This window comes from Tamandua tetradactyla, chromosome 13 (assembly GCF_023851605.1).
Source record: "Tamandua tetradactyla isolate mTamTet1 chromosome 13, mTamTet1.pri, whole genome shotgun sequence".
In the NCBI taxonomy this organism is placed as follows: domain Eukaryota; kingdom Metazoa; phylum Chordata; class Mammalia; order Pilosa; family Myrmecophagidae; genus Tamandua; species Tamandua tetradactyla.
Genome location: NC_135339.1, coordinates 66,871,725 through 66,892,226, shown reverse-complemented (window position 1 = coordinate 66,892,226; position 20,502 = coordinate 66,871,725). Strand labels below are relative to the sequence as shown.

General features: G+C 46.0%; 1 protein-coding gene across 1 annotated transcript in view; it reads right to left on the bottom strand.

The window, feature by feature from the left end:
- SORCS3 (sortilin related VPS10 domain containing receptor 3) overlaps positions 1-19,463 on the bottom strand; it is a 603,968-nt gene extending 584,505 nt beyond the window's left edge. Inside the window, exon 1 of the mRNA XM_077125964.1 lies at positions 18,849-19,463. Within this exon, the coding sequence (XP_076982079.1) occupies positions 18,849-19,463 (615 nt within the window). The remainder of the gene's footprint in view (positions 1-18,848) is intronic.
- Between the last annotated feature and the right edge of the window lie 1,039 nt (positions 19,464-20,502).

The window sequence follows — 20,502 nt, the reverse complement described above, 5'->3', positions numbered from 1 at the left end:
CTGTCCATTATTTTTATAAAATTATCAAATGAAAGCTGATCTCTTTACCTCTACCCATTCATATATTTTTTTAAGGCTTGTTCCTCTATTCCATTACATGCACTGTAGCTTTTTAGCTCTATGAACCTTGGCAGTCTAGTTAACCTCCGGGTCATGGTTTTGCTCACCTATAAAACAGGAATAATAACCTCAGCTCATAAGGTTGCTGTGACAGGAAAATAAAATGACACATGTAAATCATCCAAGACTGGCACCTGGTACATAATGATCCCTCAATAAATATTAGATCCCATCCCTAGAAGCCTCACTTTCATTCAAACATTGGTTTAATATTTTTATCTTCCTGTTCTCATGTACTTATCTTAGATTTCAAGTTCATAGAAGACCAAAATCAAGTCTGAATTTCTCTTTGTTCAGCATCTGCCACAGTAGTGAATCACAATTAGGAATTACTCACAATGTTTTTTCAACTATTTACTGCAGGATAATATATATACAGAAGAAAGCCAAATTGTAACTGCATAGCTCATCATTCACTGCTTTTAATGAGCTAACAACTTAACTACAGAGTGTGTTTGTTTTAGATCTCAGATATATACATATATATATATATATAAGCATGTCTCCTTCTGAAAGGCATAATGAGACAAAGTCACAAGTTCAAGTCTACTGCACTGTCTGGGTGACAATCTTGGCAACAAATGCCACCAACTCCTAGCATACCCAGGGTGGGGGAAAGGCACTGAAGATTTGGCATAATCCATCTCTGCTTTTGGGAGGGTGTCAAAGCACATATCTCTGGGTGCCAGGAAGTGTTATTACCTTTATAAATGAAGGATGAGATTATCTCCACATTTCTCAGCACTGAATATTACAAACTTTAACCATTCCTAACACTCTAGGAGGAGAGAAAGGAATAAGAGAGGGAAGTGGAGGAAAGGAGAAGAAAATGGTTAGAGATAAGATAGCAAAAGGCAGAAGAGAGGACCAAACTGGAAGGGTCCATACTGGCTCTTATACCAGAAGAGAATCCAGCTGTTTGAAGAAGAGAGAGCAGGACTTTCCCTCATTCCCCCTCTCTTTAACAAAAGAAAATCCATTATTGGAAGCATCTGACCAAGACAGATAAAAGCCAGTCTTGGGTACTATAGGAGTTTCCTGAGGCTCAGATAAGAGTGAAAAAAGATGCAAGTATCCATGGCCAGGAAGAGGTCAGCTGTGCTGGTTTGAAAGGATTATACACCCCAGAAAAGCCATGGCTTAATCCTAATCCAATCTTGTGGGAGCAACTGTTTCTTTTGAACCCTATCCAGCACTGTATGTTGGAAATGTGATTAGATTATCCCCAAGGAGATGTAACTCACCCAACTGCGGGTATTTACTATTGAATAGAGGGAGATGTGACTCTACCCATTCCAAGTGGGTCTTGGTTAGTGTACTGGAATCCTTCAAAAGAGCAAACATTTTTGGGGAGACCCTAAGAATGACAAAAGCCAGAGCCCATGCAGCCAGAGAGCTTTGGAGATGAAAATATCCCTGGAGGAGCTTTCTGAAACAAGAAGCCGGGAGAGAAAGCTAGCAGGTGTTGCCAGGTTCACCACGTGCCTTTCCAGTTGAGAGAGCAACCCTGAACTTCATCAACCTTTCTAGAGTGAAGGTGACCTCTTGCTGGTGCCTTAAGTTGGACATTTTTATAGACTTCCTTTAATTGGGACATTTTCATGGCCTTAAAACTATAAACTTCTAACTTATTAAATTCCTTTTTAAAAAGCCATTCCATTTCTGGTATATTGCCTTACAGCAGCTAGCAAACTAGAACAGCAGTCTACTTCTCCCTGACAGCATCCTGAAGGTGGAAAAGGTAGGCAAATGGCACACGCTGTGACTTCAGGAGTTTCAACCCCTAAAATGCCTTCCCAAACTGTCCCCAACACTGGTGGAAGACATTCATTCACCAGTAGGAAGTCAAATTTAAAATGCAAAAGCCACAGGAAAAGGAACTGAAAAGGTAGAGAACTGAGAGCAGCACATTTCCCCTAGAACAGGGAGAGCAAGGAAAGCGGGGGGGGGGGGGGGGGGGGGGCGCGGAGGGGAGGGCAACAGGATGATGAGACCCAGGACCAGGAAGGTGAATGCGCTTACCTGCATGTTTCATATTTTGCTTTGAGCAGACATTGGCCCAGCCACATCAACCTAGGGTGTGTCAGATTTCCTTCTGTCCCTGGATGTTCCAGCCTCCACCCAAGTCTTAACTCACTTGTTCACAAGAAACCAGGACTCCTATCCAGGTCACAAGGGACTCTAGACAGGCTGCTAGAATCAGAGCAAACTGAATGTTTTAAAAAGTGAAATTCATTTTTGGGAAACCAACTCAGTAACTTCAAACAAGAGGGAGAGCCCCATAAGACACAGGGAAGCTCAAATACCAGATACAAGTGCTTTCATTTGTCTCATTTTCACAACCACCTGCTGTTCTCTGAACACCCCGCCCTCCCCTCCTGCCATCTGCATCCCCTTTAGGGGGCATCTGAGGTTAAAGAGGAAGGAAAGGTCATTGTTAAGTCTTAGCTCATCCTTGGGGCTATTAAAAATTGTTCCCCACCGGGCAGGGTTTTCCTCTACAGGACAATTTTGCAGTCTCCTCCTCCTCCAATCCTGGAGATTGGAACGATAGTATGCAAAAGTAGCATTTCCCCTCACCCCTAAACACACACCTCAGAGTGGGAAGACTGGCAGCGGATCTGGAGGTAATGGAAGCTTATCTCCAGGACCTCTTAAAACCTGATAATAATAATTTCCTACCCAGTTTGGAGTACCTTCGCCAAGCACTTTAGACAGAACAGCTCTCCCAGTCCTCATAACAGCTGTGCAGAACAGGGTTGACAAACCTGATTTTACGAAGGGAGGGCCGGGTCCCCAAGAAGTAACTGGCCCAGGGCCACGGAGCTAGGCAGTGGTGGGACTAAAATTCAAAGTCAGGTCCATCTGACCCAATGCTGCTCTACCATTTAAAGCACCCCATTTTCTATGCCCCACCCCTCCACCAAGCCCAAAAGATCACAGGACTGGGAACCGGAAGAGCATGACATTGGTGAGAATGCTTCCTCTATTTGGGTGAATCTGGCACATCATACTCTCTCTTGGCCACATGTTCCCTATCTGGAAAAAGATGTGGTTAGATCATTATGTGTTCTTTCCAGCTCTAAAATACTATCTCTGAATTATTAATATTTTAAGAGGACCTTGGAAAGGACAATATTTAATCCAAGGAAATGCTCTCTAATTGTGAAGTTTCTGGCCAAAAAAAAAAAAAATCGTGAAAAGAGTCTTCCTTGCTGCCCTTCAAAATCATACCACAAGCACAAGCAACTTCTTCTCTGATTACATCACAATGGCATTCCCTTAAATATGCCTATAAATGTAAGGTTTACAATGTCCTTTCAAATATATGGTTTCATTTTGATCCTTGCAACTATTACAGAGATAAGGAAACATAGAGAGTCTTAGATATGAATTGATTTGGGTGACACCGTGAAGCTGGAGGTAGTGATGTGAAGGCTGGTCCAACCAGCTTCAGTTGAGAAGCTCCTATGTGAAACTTTGCACGTGGATCCAGAATCCTATTAAAACTATAAGCCCATTCATGTAACAACTATAATTGTGATCATCCTCATCATCATCCACAATTTCATTTGAGCACATAATTGGCACTAGTAAATAGTTGTTGATGCGATTAATAAAGGAGGCTAGTGTTGTTTCAACACGTGTACCTGAACATCTACCAACTCCATCTACAGGTAAGAGCAGCTCTGCTGAGCAATGAGCACACATGTGACATCCTGGCTATTTTCTCTCCCTTTCTCAGCTCCTGAAAAAGGCACACTGATAGACCCTTTATTTCCCCAGCCATGACTCTCTCAGCATCCTCCAATCTGGCACTGAAAATGGGCTTGGCTCCAGCAGGGGGAGCATCAAGGAAATACAGCTTTTCTTTTCCACCTGCCTACATTCAGTTACCGGGTATGACAACGGTGTTTCGCACAATATAATCAACCGTGCCCGGGCCCCCCTACTCTTGATTTCTTAAAAAATTCATAAGTGCATGAAAGAAAAGGAAACACAAAACAAAACCAGAAGGGGAAAAAGGCATCTTGAAATGAATTTGACTGCAGAAGCTTATGTTCCTGCAGGCATAGTAGATATTAATAATTCAACAAAATATTACAGTAATTACTATACTTTGCAATATCACAACAGTGCACTTTAGCACAACTCCTACCAATCTCCCAGCAACTGCCATTAATAAATAAAACACAATTCCCTATATTAAATTTGTTTAAAGGCTAAATATTTTATCAGAACTAATATATTTTAAATAATCAGTCCAGACTATGAAAATCCCCAGCCCCACATTTCTCTTCCCCCACCCCCATTAAGTGAAATTCCATCTTCATAGCTAGAGCAGAAACTGACATCAACTCTAACAAAAAGGCAGAGATTTCTGACAATTTGTTAGAATAGTCAAACCATTCTGTCACTTTCACCCCTTCTGACTATTAGGGCCCAGAGGCTCCTATTGGAGGAAGCTGAAGGCCACTCAGCTCAAAAGGGCCAGTGGAATCTGAGTAAGCTTCTAGAAAGAGAATGAGAAGGAAAAAAAGAGGGGAAGATGAATTCCTTTGGACCATGACTCTGGTCTACCTTATTCAGCTCCAAGAAAAGAAGTCATTATCACCAGACAAAGGCCATGGATTCTTTTGCCCAAAGTGCTCAATAACCAATTCCTGAGACTCCGAAATTTCAAAGAGTTTATTACTAGGCACGTAGTAGGACAGCAGATGGCCTAGTGGCCCAAAATCTATCTCCCTGTACTGCAGCAATTTGGATAGTTTTATTAGCAAAAAGGATGGGCAGGGTTTAGGATAATGAGCACAGTGGTCCCAGATGATGTAATTAGAGGTGATCTAATTATTGATCATGCGCAGATTGATTACATGCTTAGTCACAGACTGTATGAAAGAAATGGTGCAATGAGGTATAGGTGACTTGTAGATTAAAATCCAAGCTACTGCACATGTCCAGCAGGCCCACTTTGGTTAGATCCAGCCTCGGTCAGCAAGATAACTTTAGATTTGGGGTGGGTTCGTTCTGCATGGATCCAAGACCCTTCATTAATAAACATTAGGAGCTGTCTTTAGTGATTACAAGACTCTAAGTTTGAAAAACAGGATATGTGGGTACAAATGAAGGTTGGTCACAAGGTTTTACAATCACGGGGGCAGAAGATAATGGCAATACATTGCCAGAGATCAAGACAGCTGGATTACAATTTAGAGATTTCAGGAGTTTCCCTCTGTCTGCTCCAATACACTAGAAAGCATAAAGGAACATCTGCATAGTGATATTTTAAGGGATGATTACAAAATTATCCCTTAAATCCTGATTTCTCGGTTACATCATGACTTGTAAAGAGAGGTTAGTGGCAGAAGATCACCAAAACACACACCACCTGTCTTGAAGTACAGGTGGGCTTCACTTTATACCATACTTATGCTCCCACAAACTTGCTCCATCCAATCTATCTTTAAGTACTGCTCAGTTTACCTCTGTTTGAGTTAGCTTTTGCTCCAAATATGCTGCAGAACAAACTACCCCAAATCTCAAGCATTTATTTTCACAACAATCATTTATTCTCTTAAATACACAGGTCAGCTAGGGGTTGGCTGAGTACAGCAGGCTCAGCTGGGTGGTTCTGCTGCTCATGTGAGCTGGGCTGGGCTGGGCTGGGAGGGGCTGCACACCACTTTTCTCTCATGCTCCTCCTGGAACCAGTGGGCTAGCCTTGCCGTGTCTTTTCTCATGACACTCGCAGAGGCAAAAGACAGCAGGTGCAAATATGTAATGGCTCTTGATAACTAAGCTTAAAACTGGCACACTGTCATTTCCACCCCTTCTATTGGCCACAATAAGTCCTAAAGCGAAATCCAAAGTTAGGAGGTAAAGAAGAATGCCCCACCCACAGAGAAATACCCAAAACAAAGGGAGTTGAAGAGTGAAGTGAGGGATTGGCGTCAATAACACAATCAAACATACCTGCTAAATATCTCTTCAAATGGTTCCTTCTCATCCATCCCAATCCCACCATCCAAGCAATCCTCTCGAGCTACAGCAACAGTCTGGTCTCCCAGCATCCACCCTTTTCTCCCTCTAATCCACAGAGCAGTCCAAGTGATTTCAGTATGTAAATCTAGTCATTTTCCTCTCCTACTTTTAACGCTTCCAAGATTTCCCCTTTGCTCTTGAGATAAAGAACAAATTCCTTTCCCAGAACCCATAAGGTTCTGCCTGGACCTACCAGTTTAGCTTCATCACTCACCAGCCCCCAGATAGCAAAGTCTCTACTCCAACCACAGTGTTCTTCCTCCTGTCCTGAAGTCACCTGCTCCCCCGGGCCCAAGACCTCCACTGAAGCTGTGTTCTTAGCACGCGCTGCCCTCTTCTAATTGAACCTTTGCATATCTGAGATCTTAGCTCATCTGCTTCTTTCTCTCCTAAGTTAAATGTCCCCAGTGTCACCTCTATTAGTACCGTGGACCTCTCCTTTGAAGCAAGGCTCACTCCTACCACCCTCAGTGCCTAGAAGTGCTCGGCACATAGAGGTAACCCCATAGAAATATTTTTGAGTACCAAATATTGATGAAGTTTTAAAAAGTTATTTAAATTTAAAACTAATTTTTGGTTGAGTTCTATATTAAAGGTGTTTGGATAATAAGTGTCTATGGCAAATCACTCTCTTCAATGCCCCACACCACACTGTCAATTTTGTGAAAACCTGGTTTTAACGCATCAGGTCTGCCTAAGAAGATGTGCAGCACCAATTCCAACAAAGCCAGGCTATCCCCTGCTATGCTACGCACCTCCTTTCCCATCCCTCATCAGTCCTTGAGTGGGACAGGAGACACATATAACCCAAAAATAGAACATGATGCAAACCCAGCAAGTAATCTAAATACTGCACAGATCCAAGGTAATTTTCTTTTGATCCAAGATTTCTGTGTCCAGATGAAACATCAGTGTGAGAGCAAAAATAAAATTTTAGACATGCCAAGAATAAAAATTTACCTCCCATGCACTGGATGACCATTTAATTTATCATCCAAGCCAGGATCTTTTGAAAGTTAAAAGGAATCTATTCATATTTATGCTCAGGACAATAGGTTAAAAACTAGGATTTTGCCATGGACTCACTGGAAAAAAAATCACTTGAGCATATACCACAACAAAAAGAAAAGCAACCCAACAAAAAAAGAGAAAGAGACATGGAGTCTGAGAAACAGAAGCTCTAGCACAGGAGTAATAATAATAAATAGAAATAGTTAAATAGAAATCTCAAGAGGCTAGTGGCAGAGCAAGCCTAGAAAGAAATCTGTACAAATTATAATATACAATAATAATGAAATTTTAAAAACTGGGTATCTTATTACTATGGTGAAAAGGCAGATGATTCTTCTGTCTACTAGGAAAACAAAACAATTAGAAATTCAGGGGAAAAAATGTTGTTCAAGAAAGTTATGGCCCAAACTAATATAGAAAAATTCTGAACAAAATAACCTATTTGATCTGAAAGCTCAGGGTACAACTCAAGACAAGAAGCATAGGTTTTGTAATATAGGATTACATCTATTTCTAATCATGCTATTTGATTTTGTGAAGGTAATAAAATCATCCATAATATTTTAAACATTTTTATTAGTTTGTATTCACTGTGGTCTTACTACATCCAGTGGATTTGAATATGCTTAATTAGCATATATGTTATGCTACCTCACGTAGTCCTCTGCAACTTGTCTAATATTTGTGTTTCCCACGCACAAAACTATAAGCTTTTGGGGTATACAGTCTGCAACATACGCCTTTTTTTGTACACCCTACATCACTAGTTGTATGATAGGTGCTCCCCAAATATTTTATATTATCTGAAAGGAAAAAAGGCAGACCAATCAATACAGGTCAAGGCTGGAAAAAGTATTTTTGTTTTTGTTTTTTATACTCAAATTACACTCCCATCTGAGAATTTTTTATAGCAGATATATGACTTGAAATAAATTGTATATCATGCCTGGAATAAGAATCTTGGGGTTCTTATGTACCACCCATGGTATGTGTGGTAATGGAAGTGTTTCATTTGTACCAGGAGAAGCAGGAGCTGTATGCAGTCCCAGATCTGTTGTCACAGGAGCTCCAGTTACTTAGGGAATAAAGAGGAGGTGAGGTAAACTGTCACCTTGAGTTCATATAGCTCCCTATTCTTTTCAAAATGTTTCCATGTGCATCATCTCATTACTTAACTGGGACATAAAGAGAGCAAATAAGATTGTCCCCATTTCACACATAAAGAAACAATTGACGTAATATCACATCTGGTTTGATGAGAGGTGGACCTGCATCATTTCATGCAACATTTTCACTTTATAGATAAAGAAACTGAATCCCCGAAGATTCAAATAACTTAATTAGCACCATACGAAATAAACAAATTACATGAATGAATAAATAAATGAATAAATGAATGACATTATACCAGCTTGGACTAAAACCAAATCTGCAAGAAGCTGAAAGAAGCATTTTCAAGTTTTTTTTAAAATCATATCTCCAGATCCTCTTCTCCTAACATATTAAAAAAAAAACAAACTTATTAACAGACATATAAGCTACTACACCTGGAAGGATCGTGATTCCCCTACACCTGAGAGTCAGGTGACCTGCTAAAGATAATAAATGTAAATCAGGAACCCAAATCCAGGGCTCCCAACTCTCATGCCAATATTCTTTCCAGCCTCTCATAATGCCCTTTATTGAGTGTTATCTTAGAAAGGAAGACATCAACTATGAGTTCAGCTGCTCCCTGACAAAAGTCTAACTATACCTAAGAAGAAAGAACTCATACCCCATTTTCAGCCGGGAGTTCACCAGCCAGCAGTCAGGGCTCCAAATCTTAGGACAACTATGTATACTGTGAAGACCACGAACATGTCCTACGTGAGGTGGGGCTCCCTAACTCTGAGAAATTACGGTGAAAATTAATTTGGAGGTGCATGCCCCCTCCTCGAAGCCCCAACACTATGTTCCTGGCACTCCACAGAACCCTGAACTGGATTCCTTTCTTTCAGAAACTGCCAACCTCAAAAGGAGTACCCTCTCGGAACCAGCTCAGGGTTCCATCGCCCCCTCTATGCCTGTTACTCACCAGGCAGGGCCCAAAGCGGGATTTTAAAAGAATTCTGGAAAACTTTCTGACTTGGAAATAACTGAGCTATTTTAGTTTGATACAGAAACATACCCTGAAACAAAAATTTGAATGCAAGCAGTTTATTTGGGAGGTGATCCCAGGAAATACTGCTGGGGGAGGGGGAGGGGGAATGCGACAAGAATGGGAGGGTAGCCACTAAAGCAAACAAGTTACCACGAAAGGCAACTAGAGCTTAATCTCACTGGAGGGCCTGAGAGACAGAGTAGAAACTAAATGGCAAAATCGTCCCTCCAAAGGGGCAAGGGAATCAGGGTCATCTATCCTCTAACCTCCACCATTCGCTGATAGGTGGCTTCTCCCTGCTTCTTGGCAGGTGGTACTTCCCTGGTCCTTCCAGTCTGTGACTTGCATGTTCAAAGTAAGCTTCAGCAGCCAGGGAAAGCCCCTGGGGAAACGGGCACTGGCACTGATGGATGGAAGTCAGTCCAGCAGGCAAAGAAACAGTGACTAGGGATTGGGCAAGGTACTAGTTGATTTGCTGCTACACAAGGGTTGAGCTATGCAACCTACCTCATTTTTTGCCTTATCAGATAATGAGAATTCATATTCTTAACCAATATAATGGCCTACTATGCTAGACCTTTATATGCATTATCTCTAAGACTAAAACAACTCTGCAAATTAGGCATTGATTTCCATTTTACAGCCAATGAAATGAAGGCTCAGAGAGTTATTCAACACTTGCTGTTGCTTGGGGAATCTTCTTGTATCAGAAAAGACATTTATAGTTTTAAGAGATCTTCTAAAAAAAGTTGCTTTTGAGCATGAATAATACTGAAATCAACACAGTTGGATGAGCAACTCTTTTGCCTTTATAAAGACCCTCACCTGGAAAACACATTTACTCATGTGTTGGTTTGAAACGATGTGTGTCCCCTAGAAAAGCCATGTTTTAATCCTAATCCCATTCCGTGAAGGCAGCCGCTTCTTCTAATCCCTATTCAGTATTGTATGTTTGAAAATGTAATCAGATCGTCTCCCTGGAGATGTGATTTAATCAAGAGTGGTTGTTAAACCGGATTAGCTGGAGGTGTGTCTCCACCCATTCGGGTAGGTCTTGAGAAGTTTCTGGAGTCCTATAAAAAAAGAAACATTTTGGAGAATGGGAGATTCGGAGAGAGCAGAAAATGCTGCAGCACTACAAAGCAGAGAGTCGACGAGCCAGTGACCTTTGGAGATGAAGAAGGAAAACACCTCCCAGGGAGCTTCATGAAACTGGAAGCAAGGAGAAAAAGCTAGCAGATGACGCCATGTTCGCCATGCACCGTTCCAGTTGATAGAGAAACCCTATCAACTGGAAACGCCATGTGCCTTCTCACATGAGAGAGAGACCCTGAACTTTATTAGCCTCCGTGAACCAAGGTATCTTTCCCTGGATGCCTTTGATTGGCCACTTCTATAAACTTGTGTTTTAATTGGGACATTTTCTCAGCCTTAGAACTGTAAACTAGCAACACATTAAATTCCCCCTTTTAAAAGCCATTCTGTTTCTGGTATTTTGCATTCCAGCAGCTAGCAAACTAGAACAACCAACACCCTCAATCCCGTGGGCTCAAAACTCCTGTAGACAAGTTCTCCACTACGTGTAATCACATCCAAAGCTACTTTTCTAGCCCTGTAAAAAACTGTACTATTCAGTAATTGCTCGCCATCTCCCACTGAGTACAGATTTTAAAAAGAAAAGTTCCCATCTTAAGCAACAGCGTAATCTTTAACCTAACTCTAACCATCTGGTTAAGAAACTGCTTACCCCACCACAGATGCCAAAAAAGCCTTTTGAGAGGACTGAGTCAGGCATATGTGATCTGGGAGCCAGTGCGAGACAAGTGTACCACCCCATGGGTGCAGGTCCTCGGCCTGCTATGAGATGTAGCATTGGATGTTCAAGCCAAGAGAAGCGTCTCTTCGTCTTTCTGGATCCTTCAACTCTCCACTCAATGAAAGCTCTGAAAAAGATGTTCAACTCAGTAAAGGCTCTCCATCTTCCACTGAGAACAGATTTTAAAAGAAAAAGTGCATTTCTTATGCAGCAGTGTAATCTTTAACCTCTCCCTAACTAAGTGATTCTATTTTCATTAGAAATTGAGAGCTTGAGTTTCAAGAAGTCAGGTAGCCAGTCATTTACTTCTATCTCTTTCATCATCTATCATGGCCCTACCCAAAAGATGTATATGACAAAGACTTGTCTGACTGAGGACACGGATTGTGGGAGGTAGTTGAAATGAGCATCATATTAAGAACGGTTCCAGCCCAGGCTTTGCCACCAGCTCACTGGGAAACTTTGGGTAAGGACCTCCTTCCTCTACATCAATATTTCCATCTAAAAATGAAGGGAAGGACACTTCCAGATATAAAACCAACAAGAAGAAAACCAACTAATATATCCTGAGGGCTTACTAGTGATCAGGCACCTCTTTTAAAAAAGCTATTCACCATGTACAACATCTCATTTAATCCTTACAATACCCCCAGGTGAGAGGTACTATTACTATCACCCCTTTTCACAGATGAAGAAATAGCAATGAGGGGAAACAAACTAGCTGAATCACAAAGCTATGAGAAACAGGGCCAGGATTCTAACCCAGGCAACTGGCTGGGTTCAAATCCATATTTCTAACCATTTACAACACATGGCCTTATATCATTCTCCTAGTCTATGTCTGTTCTCAATAAATATTGAAAAGGATTGCATTCACGATGAAAACCCTACACAAAATGAATTCATACAAGTCATACCATCATTGCCCTATGCTAAATAATCCCACAATCCATAACCTACTAGGATTTTTGATGATCCTATAGAACCTTATTTTCAGTTCCCCTAAACTAGATTTTCTTCTAGTGTATGCCTAGAACAGACCCCTACTTAGCAACGAGCACAGTTCTACTGACCAATAGCCCCAAACCTACTGTGTTCCAGGTCCCCTGCATCTCAGTCCAGAAGGGATGCTTTCCTCTGCTCCCCAACCTGGATTTAATAGCAGAAAGCTATTTATGTACTCCTGAAGTTCTTAGACTTCAATACTTTTTCCAAATTTACTATAGCATATTTATTACTGTACTATAAAGAACAGCATTTGTATGAATAATTAAACCCAAACTACACTGATCAAAATAAAGGAGCAAAATGTTCCTGGTGATGCAACCAGGCCTGATTCACTCACTAACTCAAATTACAAGGTGACTCACAAAGGCCCCCATTAACAACTGTTAGAGAGATTTAGCTCATCCAACATTAAGGAGCTTTTGGTCCAGCAGCAACGCAAGAGACTGGACAGGATGGCTTAGGTTGCATCCCTGGAAGAACAGTGAAGAATCTATTCCTAAATCTCTCAGCTAGCCTCATAAAGACCTATCATAGGCCTCAGTCTACCCTACCCATAAAGGGGGCAGTACTCTTCCTTGCCTGAGTCATATCCTCTTGAAAGGAAAATGTCCCACAAGCTCAAGAAGAAAGGATAAAAATGTAAATGAACAGGGAGTGGCTTTTCAGAGAGAAAAGAACAGTAGGGGTCCAAGCTATAGGGTGCCATGTTTTGACCTGGGCTTCCAGTTCCTCATCTCTAGCCTGAGGAATTTGGTGAAGACAAGTCCCAAGTTCACTTTGACATTCCATGGGTCTCCCACAGTGATCCACTCTCCTCTGAGCTCAGAACCTGAAACAATCTCTTGACAATTCCCATATCACCCCCCTAGAATCTGTCTCATTGCCTGATGATCTTAAACTTTACAGAAGAACAGTCTTACATCCAAAGCATATTGTAAGGAACTCGAGGCAGTGCCTTCCTCTCCTTGTTTGTCTCCTCCTCCACCACACCCGAACTAATTCCACAGTGCCCAGAACAATGCACGTATAGGAAATACTCAGCAAATGGCTTAATAGCTTATGCAAATGTCTGATACCTGAATTACATGAGAAAAAAGTTGAGATTGTTGACAAGTCCTTACTTCTACCCTCCTATCAAATGAAGTAGGACTGCCTCTAAATCTCACGTTAAAACTCACTAGGTATATAAACAACTTGATTAAGAGACAGTGTTAGCCTGATAGTCATCTTAGGGCAAAAAATGATCTGTGTCCTCCATCCCCACAGCTAAGGCACTGCCCTGCTCTGAAGGACAACTCAGTAGGAATGTACTGAGCCTGTGCCAAGCATTTGCCATGTGTCATGGGGCACACAGAAGGAAAGAAGGACACACATTATGGGGTGGGGATGTTCTCACCCTCGAAACACTCATAAAATAATACAACATTAAAGGAATCAGTTACTAAATCCAGTCAATCAACTGTGGGGTGCAGACAGTGAATTCTATAAGCAATCAACAAAATGGGAAATAATACTGGCTAGAGTTTCTAAGCAATGTTTCAAGAACCCCTGTGTTTCCTGAACTTGGTCCTGAATTTCCATAGAAAGGAAGAAGAGTATCTACATGTAGAGACCTCAAGAGAAAGGCTTGGGACAATGAAGAGGCAGCTCTGGTTAGAATGAGGGAGTGGATTAGGGGGCAGTTAAGGGCAAAGTTGAAGTAGACTCATGCCATCTACAGTGAAGGCCCTTGAATGACAAGATAAAGGGCTCTGGATTTGAACTGGAGAGGCTGAAGGTACTCCAGCAAGAATGAATATAAATGAACTTGATGAAATAGTCCTGGTAGCTGTCAGGATACAAACCACCTGAAAGAGAAATCATTGATATCCCAGGGGGCAAGGATTTCTAATTCCTTTGTAGCTTCTGCTCAATGAGATCTGGTACTGCCATTGATTCACACATTTCATCAAACATTATCGAGTACCCACTATGTAGAAGGCTAAGCTCCCTTATTTGAATCACCAACAAAGACAGAGCCCATCTACAGCCTTCTCTCACCCATGACACTGGAGGAATAAACTTAGCCAAATTCAATTAATCCCACATCACCAGTTCTCCTTACCAAAAATTGGCCCACTAGACACTCAAATTCCATATTTTCCACCTGTCCCTCCAGAGAACTTTTTCAAACATGCTAAAAAATCAAATGCTTTGCCGTTTGCTCCGTCCGACTTACTCTGAAGTATCTCATATCAGTCAAGACACCAAAGGAAGGAAGCAAGCAAGAAATCGACTGAGTCAAGCCACCAGGTCTCAGGTAACTTTGTAGATCTGCATCTGGCCTTAGATAAACTACTGGTCTTCAGAGATCTATCTAATGCAGCCTGTCTGGCTTTGTTGCACCACTCTGCTCCTTACGGGACAATCCAGGCCCACAGATCATTGAGTTTCAAAATTCCCCCACTTACAATATTAGATTTACACAGGCCAAGGTAAAAAGCAGTTCCCCCTTCTGCCTCCTGGGCCTTCTTGCTACCGGAGCCACCAACCCCCCTTCCCTTAAATCCAACACAATTGGAGAAGACACTTTCCAAGATTCTTCCTTACCAACTGCAAAGCAAGTTCCAAGGATTGCATTTCTGCAATCATTAGATCAGTCCTCTCAATTAAGGAGTTTGCAACTCCTGCTCACCTTAGAAACCACTGCAGATCTGAGAAGCAAATCAGACCCTGTAACACAGGCCACCTGAGGAAATGCAGAGCCGACAAATAGCCTTGTCCAGCCCGCTCCTTGCCTCCCCTCAATCCCGGCCGACAGTGACCAGGAGCAATTAGTGATGTTATGTCCTGCCACATTTCCCAGCTACATCTCAACTGAGATGGCTTCCCTTGTAATATTAATTAAAAACAGATTCTTTTTGGCAAAGCCCTGGAGAATGGCTTCAGTGGCAGGCTTCTTTATTAAGCCTCCGAGAAGGCAAAATGCATTAAGATTTTGTGACACAGGGACAGTGAGCAGGAACGATGAAGGGTAGGCAATCCAGCCAAAAGCTATTTGAAAAATCTGTTTGGGAGCCACAATTAGACGCTCCAGAGAGTGAAATACAATTAATCTGATCAAATCTGTCACTATCTTTGCACATTAGGAGTAAATATTTTAGAACACAGTCCAGCTGAATTAGTTAAGGGTATGAAGTCCTGCCTGGGAGAATGTGCATTTTCTATCAACCACCAGGCTGAGGAAAGACTGACCTGGCAGGGGCCTGGAATCATCAGCACCTCCCCATTTCTCTCCACCAAGGTACAGAGTTGGGCACATTAATTGAAAACTACATGGCAAGTAATTTTGACAAGACACACTGCAGGGACGGCAGACTGCAAATTGCTGCCACTGCGAGTGAGCTGCCAGAGAGGCATCGGACCGATCTAAGGGAGGATGCAGCATTCTCACCTCAGCACAGAGAATGGGGATCTCCATAAAGTGTTAATCCACGGAGGAGGGGGCAGGGGAGATGAGCTGTGCCTTCACAACTTTCCACTCTCCAGAACCATTTGCCAATTCACTGAGCAAGCAGGGAGGCTTCTTCCTTCATCTGAAGCGGAGCAGCAGAATGATGTGTTTTTCTGTTTCCCTGTAAGCCACAGGGACTGGGCTCCCTCTGGATGTTTGTGAAACACTCTCTAACCCATTAATCACCCGGATCCTAGCTGGAGACAACCGAAGAGAAGGAAGAATGGCAAATCACCCCTCCAGAGTGGAGGTTCCAAGGCCAAGTGCACACGCTGAGCCCCACCCCACCCCCAACATCTGGCAGGGTAATAAAATTAAGTGGAAGGGCCCAACTCCATCCCCCTCCTGATTTATTCCAGCTCAAGCCTGCTAAGCACTTCCACCTTTGCTCCCCTATCAGTCCTGGGGCCAAAGCAAATACCTGCCCCTCACTTAGGGCAAAGATTACCTCCTGCCTCTGAAGCCCCTGGGACACCTGTGGAGCACATGGGGTGAGGTGGGGTGGAGTGGGGGGGGGGGTCTTCACTGACACACCCTGCTCCTACCTGCCTAAGTATAAACTCTGAGTGGCGCTCAGTTTCCAGTCCATGGGGTAACTGAAACCTCTCCCAAAGGGGAGCTCATGTCAGGTAATTATGAGGTTCATCAAGGACACATAGAAGGAAAGGATGGAAATCACAATGTGTTAAAAATGAAACTGGCAGCCTTCTTGGACAAGAACATGTTTAACACTTTGGGAGCCAGAAGAAAAGGTAGAATTCTCTTTCCACGTCAAGAGTCTGATGCTAGGCCCATGTCCTCTGCCCATGGGGACACCTCCCTCCACTCTGAAACCATGAAGAAGGGATGTTCCTGAAGGTTTATAGTTCCTACCACTCCCTACCCTGGTTTTTATTCACAGCACTTTCTTTTCCTGCCCTAAGGAAAGGGAGAAGGAAGAGGAAACCAATGGGGCAAAGTTGCTAAAACTGGCTTCCCAGTTACTCTCCCGGGAGTTGTTTCATTAAAGACTCCCAAACACAGACAACCATCTCCCTTAAAGAGCAGCACGGAGCTAACACTAAATGACCACTTGCCAAAAGAGGCTGGTCAACCCTGGAGCTAAAGAGTCAGTCCCTCTCTGGACTGGAGAGAGAGGGATAGGATGGGGCCAGTGTACCCACCCAATGGCACTGGCCAAGGCACAACCAATAAGCCTCACGGGCTGTTCATGGATAGCCTGAATCTCACTGTCATTAAGGACTCCAAACCAGCTACTAAGTATTCCCAAGCCCTTGTGGTACTCTTATGACTGAGGAACCACTTCCCTGGGGAGTACACGGCTGGACTTATACTTGCAATTGCTGCACAACTGCATTGAATGTGGGCATGGAAAGCCACGCAGATTTACTGGGAGAAAGTATTTTCTGTAAAGGCCCCTCTTCAGGGGCTTTGTCAACACACAGAAATGATCCTTAAAATAAAAGCCAACACACACACACTCAATTCCTAATTACCAAACTAAAATGAAGTTAGGATTCACAACCCCTACTGTCAGAAGATAAACATATACATCCCCGGGGAACTCGGAAGTCCTCAGTCCCCCGTTCTCACTAGGGCACACGCTGTGCCCCAAACACTCCCCCACCCCTTCCCATTTCCCAGAGCTTTCCAGCCCGACACTGTGAGGCTAGTGAAGACACTGCGCCTTTCTCGGGTGCTGGACTCCACACATCCTTCTCAGCCAGCATCTGTTACCCAGGCTGCGCTACAGGCGCCGTGTTCTGTGTCCTCAAGAACCAAGAGACCTCACTTCGGTAATGATGCCGGACTGCGCTGTGCGGATGCCTAGCTTTCCTGCTGGTCACTCCCCAGCCCCGGGAAACCCCCTTTCCCCCAGGCCCTGCTAAAGTAAGACACAAATTTCCCAAGGAAATCCTTTCAAACGCCGATCATAAAGAGAAATTACACGGGCGGAGGTTGGGGGTGGGGAGTAGTTTCCCACTAAATGAGCTCCCCAAGCCGCCTGTACAGACATCTATCATCCTCCCACTGCAGCGCGGACTCTGCCCCACGCCGGATTTCGATCTGGGCGGAGGAACTGAACTAAGATTTTGTAAGGCCGGATGAAGTGGGGGCCGCAAGGAGAGGAGTGTGAAAGACCATGGGAGCTCCCCACCTGTGCCCAGAGGGAGCCCGCCCCCGCCTTTCCCAGCCTTGGCTGCACAGCGCTGGGCGCCAGCGAGATGGGGGGGTCGAGGGGGAGCCCCTCCCGCCACCCGCTGCGGGTCGCTGCAGCTGCCGGGAGAGACGATGCTCCCAGCTCGGCGCCCCAGCCGGGAGCCCCGGAACCGCCCGAGCGGGCTCAAGGGCGCCACCTCTCGGTCCAGCAGCGTCCAGGGAAACCGGACGTCTAGAGGTGGGCCAAGAGCATAGGTACCCAACTCCACTCCGGGAAGCCCTCGGTGGCACAGGAGGCAGAGGCGGGAGCGAGACTTTTTTTGCTCAGCGACTTCTGGGTGCTTGTGCACCGGTGAGGGCCATGGTTGCTGAGCGGGGGTTGAATTTCCCTTCACGCTTTAAACTTTTTTTACTGCCTCCTCTATAGCTTTTCAGAGCGGTTGCCTGGGTTTTTAAGAGGCAACCGGAGTTATCTGACGACCAAGGCTTGGAGCGAGTTAGCCCAGCCTCCTGACAGGGCTGGAAGACCCTACGCCTGGAGGTGAGAACAGCGATCTCAAGGCTAACCAGAGTCTGGGTGTCCCACTGGCCTCAATCTCCAGGGCTCCCTCCCACCTGATGACGGGGGTGGAGGGGAGCCCCGGCAGTAGCAGGAGTCAATCCGTCCAGCGGCTCCTTCCCCAAATCAGCCAGTGCCCTCACAGGTGGCTTAAGGCACACACCCACCCCCAAAGGGGAAATGTCTCTCTAAGCCGAGGAAGGAGGAAAGCGAGTACAGATTCTTTCCTCGCTCATTTTTAAAGACACCCCTTCCCCCTCTCCCCTACGGGCGGCCCCGATCCTAGGGTCTCTTGTAAACAGACCAGACGCACATACCATCTTACAACAAACTCTGCTAACCTGTTGGGGGCGCGGGGGGAGCCGGACAAACCTGTTCTCTCTAAAAGTCGAGGCTCCTTCTCCTCCCAGCCTCGACCCCAGAGCAAGTAGTTGCCCCTCGCTCCCACGCCCTCTCCACTCCCCGGTACGGACAGACAGGCCGTCGGCTGGGTACTCACGCTGCTGTTGTGTCCGGACCAGTGCACCATGGCTTGGTTGTGCGCCGAGTCCCCAGTCAGCGCGAATGAAGTGCTGGGTAGCCTGAGCTCTTCGGCCGCCGCGCCCCCGGCCCGCGGAGCCTTCACCTCCTCCCGGAGACCTTTGGCCAGAGTGCGGCTTCCTGTGGAAGCATCGGCCAGGACAGTGTCCAGAGCGTCCCCGCGCTCCAGGGCGCTGGGGGGTTGCGCCCGGCGACTCCTCCTCGAACCACCAGGCTTGCCAGGAGCCGGGATGCCCTGGCCCCACCGCGCGCTCGCCAACGACGTTCCCCCGGCTTCTCCCTGCTTCTCGCCGCCCGGCTGGGGCAGTTGCTGCGGCCCGGGCCGGCGCCCCAGCGAGGAGCCTCTCCGCGCTGTCGCCGGCTCCTCTGGCCACTGGCTTGCCACTGCCCGAGGCGCGAGGGGAGGGAGAGCCGGTGGCAGTGGAGCTGGGGCCTCGGGGAGCCTGGGACGGCCCGCCGCGCCCCAAGTGATTTCGGCACCCGCCAGGACCCACGTCGACAGGAGCAGGAGCCCCGTCCGGGCGAGGGGCGCCCCAAGCCAGCCCGCGGGGCGCTCCGTGCCCGCCGCCTCCATCCCGCTGCGGCTAGCGCGGCTCCGGCTGCCTAGTGTGTGGCGCCCGCCGAGGTGCGGGTCCGGCGCGGGGGGTGTGCGCGCGCCGGCGAGCGAGCGAACGAGTGTGTGTCGGGGGAGTGGGGAGGGGGTAGTGGGGAAGGAGGCGGCTCCGGCTGGCGCGCCTCGCAGGTCCTCTCGGCTCTCTCTCGTCCAGAGGGTGATTCCAAAACCCTTGGAAAAATCAACAAATTCCCCCTTCGTTGTTTTATTCCTTAAAATAAGAACCAAAAAATCTTCCCCATAGAGCTCCTCCAGAAATTTTTGAAAAGGAGTGTTCAAAGGTAGTAAGAAAATCCTCTTTTAAAATCTGAAAATCCAGCCGAATCCAGGAGAGGCGGGCATCGGACCCCAATCTCGAATCTCTCCGAAATCCAGCTTCCAACTGGCTACCGGCGAAGAGTTGGGAGCCGCTTCTCGCTGCGTTTGGGGGCTTACTCTTCCGGTCTGTTGTGGGGGGCGGGTGATGGCGCACTGGGGTGGGGGGGTTCGATGGAGGAGGAGGAGTAAAGTGTTTTCAGCAGCAACTATTAGCGTTCGGGAACCGAAGGGCAGCCTAGAGCCTCTGCGCGGGGATGCGGCGCCCGGCAGCCAAACGCGGGATGGACCCGGGACTCCGCTCGCGGCTTCCCTGCCCGCCCCGCCGCCCCCGCGACCGGAGCCCCCGCCCAGTGCTGGGGCGCGGAGGAAAGCGTGCGCGTGCGTGCGCAAGGAGGGCGGGGCTGAAGCCAGGGGTGTGCGGGGGAACCGCTGGCGAATGCCGGAGAGTGGCGGTACCTTGCTGAGCCCGAGGGCAGCCGAGTGTGCGGGGACGTGCAGCTTCGTGCGGCTTCGTGCGTGCGCGTTTGCATGCGCGCGCGAGTGTGCGTTTGTGTGAGCGGAAGGGGGGTAGTGTGGAGAGGAGTGCGCTCGGGCCGTGTGCGCGCGCTGATCACGCACGGACCGTGTGTTTGCATTTTCCTTGATCCTGCAAGTGGTCTGAAAGGCAGTACCGAGAAGGCAA